Source organism: Atta colombica, unplaced genomic scaffold (assembly GCF_001594045.1).
Source record: "Atta colombica isolate Treedump-2 unplaced genomic scaffold, Acol1.0 scaffold97, whole genome shotgun sequence".
NCBI lineage: Eukaryota > Metazoa > Arthropoda > Insecta > Hymenoptera > Formicidae > Atta > Atta colombica.
In genome coordinates, this window is record NW_017259591.1 from 81,058 (window position 1) to 82,055 (window position 998).

The window sequence follows — 998 nt, forward strand, 5'->3', positions numbered from 1 at the left end:
GTGTGTAATTCTGTCAATTTCCGAACCTCTATTATGTACGTTTTCATTATTTTTTTATTTAATGATGTTAATATATACTATAATATATACTATAAGGAAATAAATTTGTTATAAATTATAAATTTAATTAGCTTTTAATTTCTAAAATTAATTGTAAAAAAAGAAAAGAAAATCTTTTAATTATTAAATTTGTGTGTATGTACTGCATAAATATTAGTACATTTTACTAATTTCTCTTATGATTTGTCATGATTTCAGGGTGACAGTGGTGGACCACTGATGATTCGATTTGGAAATAAGACATATGTTATTGGAATAGTATCATGGGGCAAGGGATGCGCTGAGCCAAATTATCCAGGCGTATACACAAAAGTTGCGGAATTCCTATCTTTCATCAAGCAATGCATAGGTATAGAAGTTTTTCTTATTAAAAATTAAAACCATTTGGTTTCTTTGTTAATTTTTTATATATATATTTTAAAAACTGTATGTCTTTATTGTAAATGATCTCTTTTTTGAATTATAAATTACATTGTCACAATAATCGTTTATCAAGGTAAGATGATATTTGATAAAGATCATCCGTACACTGAAAGAAAAGATTGACTGCTGTAGTAATATAGATGATAAAATATAGCATAGTGTATTTTTTATTGGCTACTGCAGCCAATAAAAATGCTATGCCATATTCAGCTGATCTTTTCTTTCAGTATATCATTTTAATGAATAGTGTTAAATTTTTAATAAAAATTAATGTTTTAGTATGTAATTTATTTACGTACATCTATAGATGTTACTTAAAAAATATTTTATAAACAAAAATTGCAGATTTTCTATAGTAACATATAATTTCATAAAATAAAAAAGTTACACAAACGATATACTGTGATGAGTACGGCATATCAACTTTGAATTTTCAATTATTATTACTTAAAATTATTCGCTGATTTTACCCAGAAAATGTTTTTTAAATAAGAACGTATATAAATATATATATA

The 998-nt window shown here is 24.0% G+C and overlaps 1 protein-coding gene across 1 annotated transcript in view; it reads left to right on the plus strand.

The window, feature by feature from the left end:
- The window catches only part of LOC108693753 (venom protease), a 5,793-nt gene extending 5,355 nt beyond the window's left edge, over positions 1-438 (plus strand). The window contains exon 6 of the mRNA XM_018202868.1: positions 259-438. Within this exon, the coding sequence (XP_018058357.1) occupies positions 259-438 (180 nt within the window). The remainder of the gene's footprint in view (positions 1-258) is intronic.
- Positions 439-998: the final 560 nt, after the last annotated feature.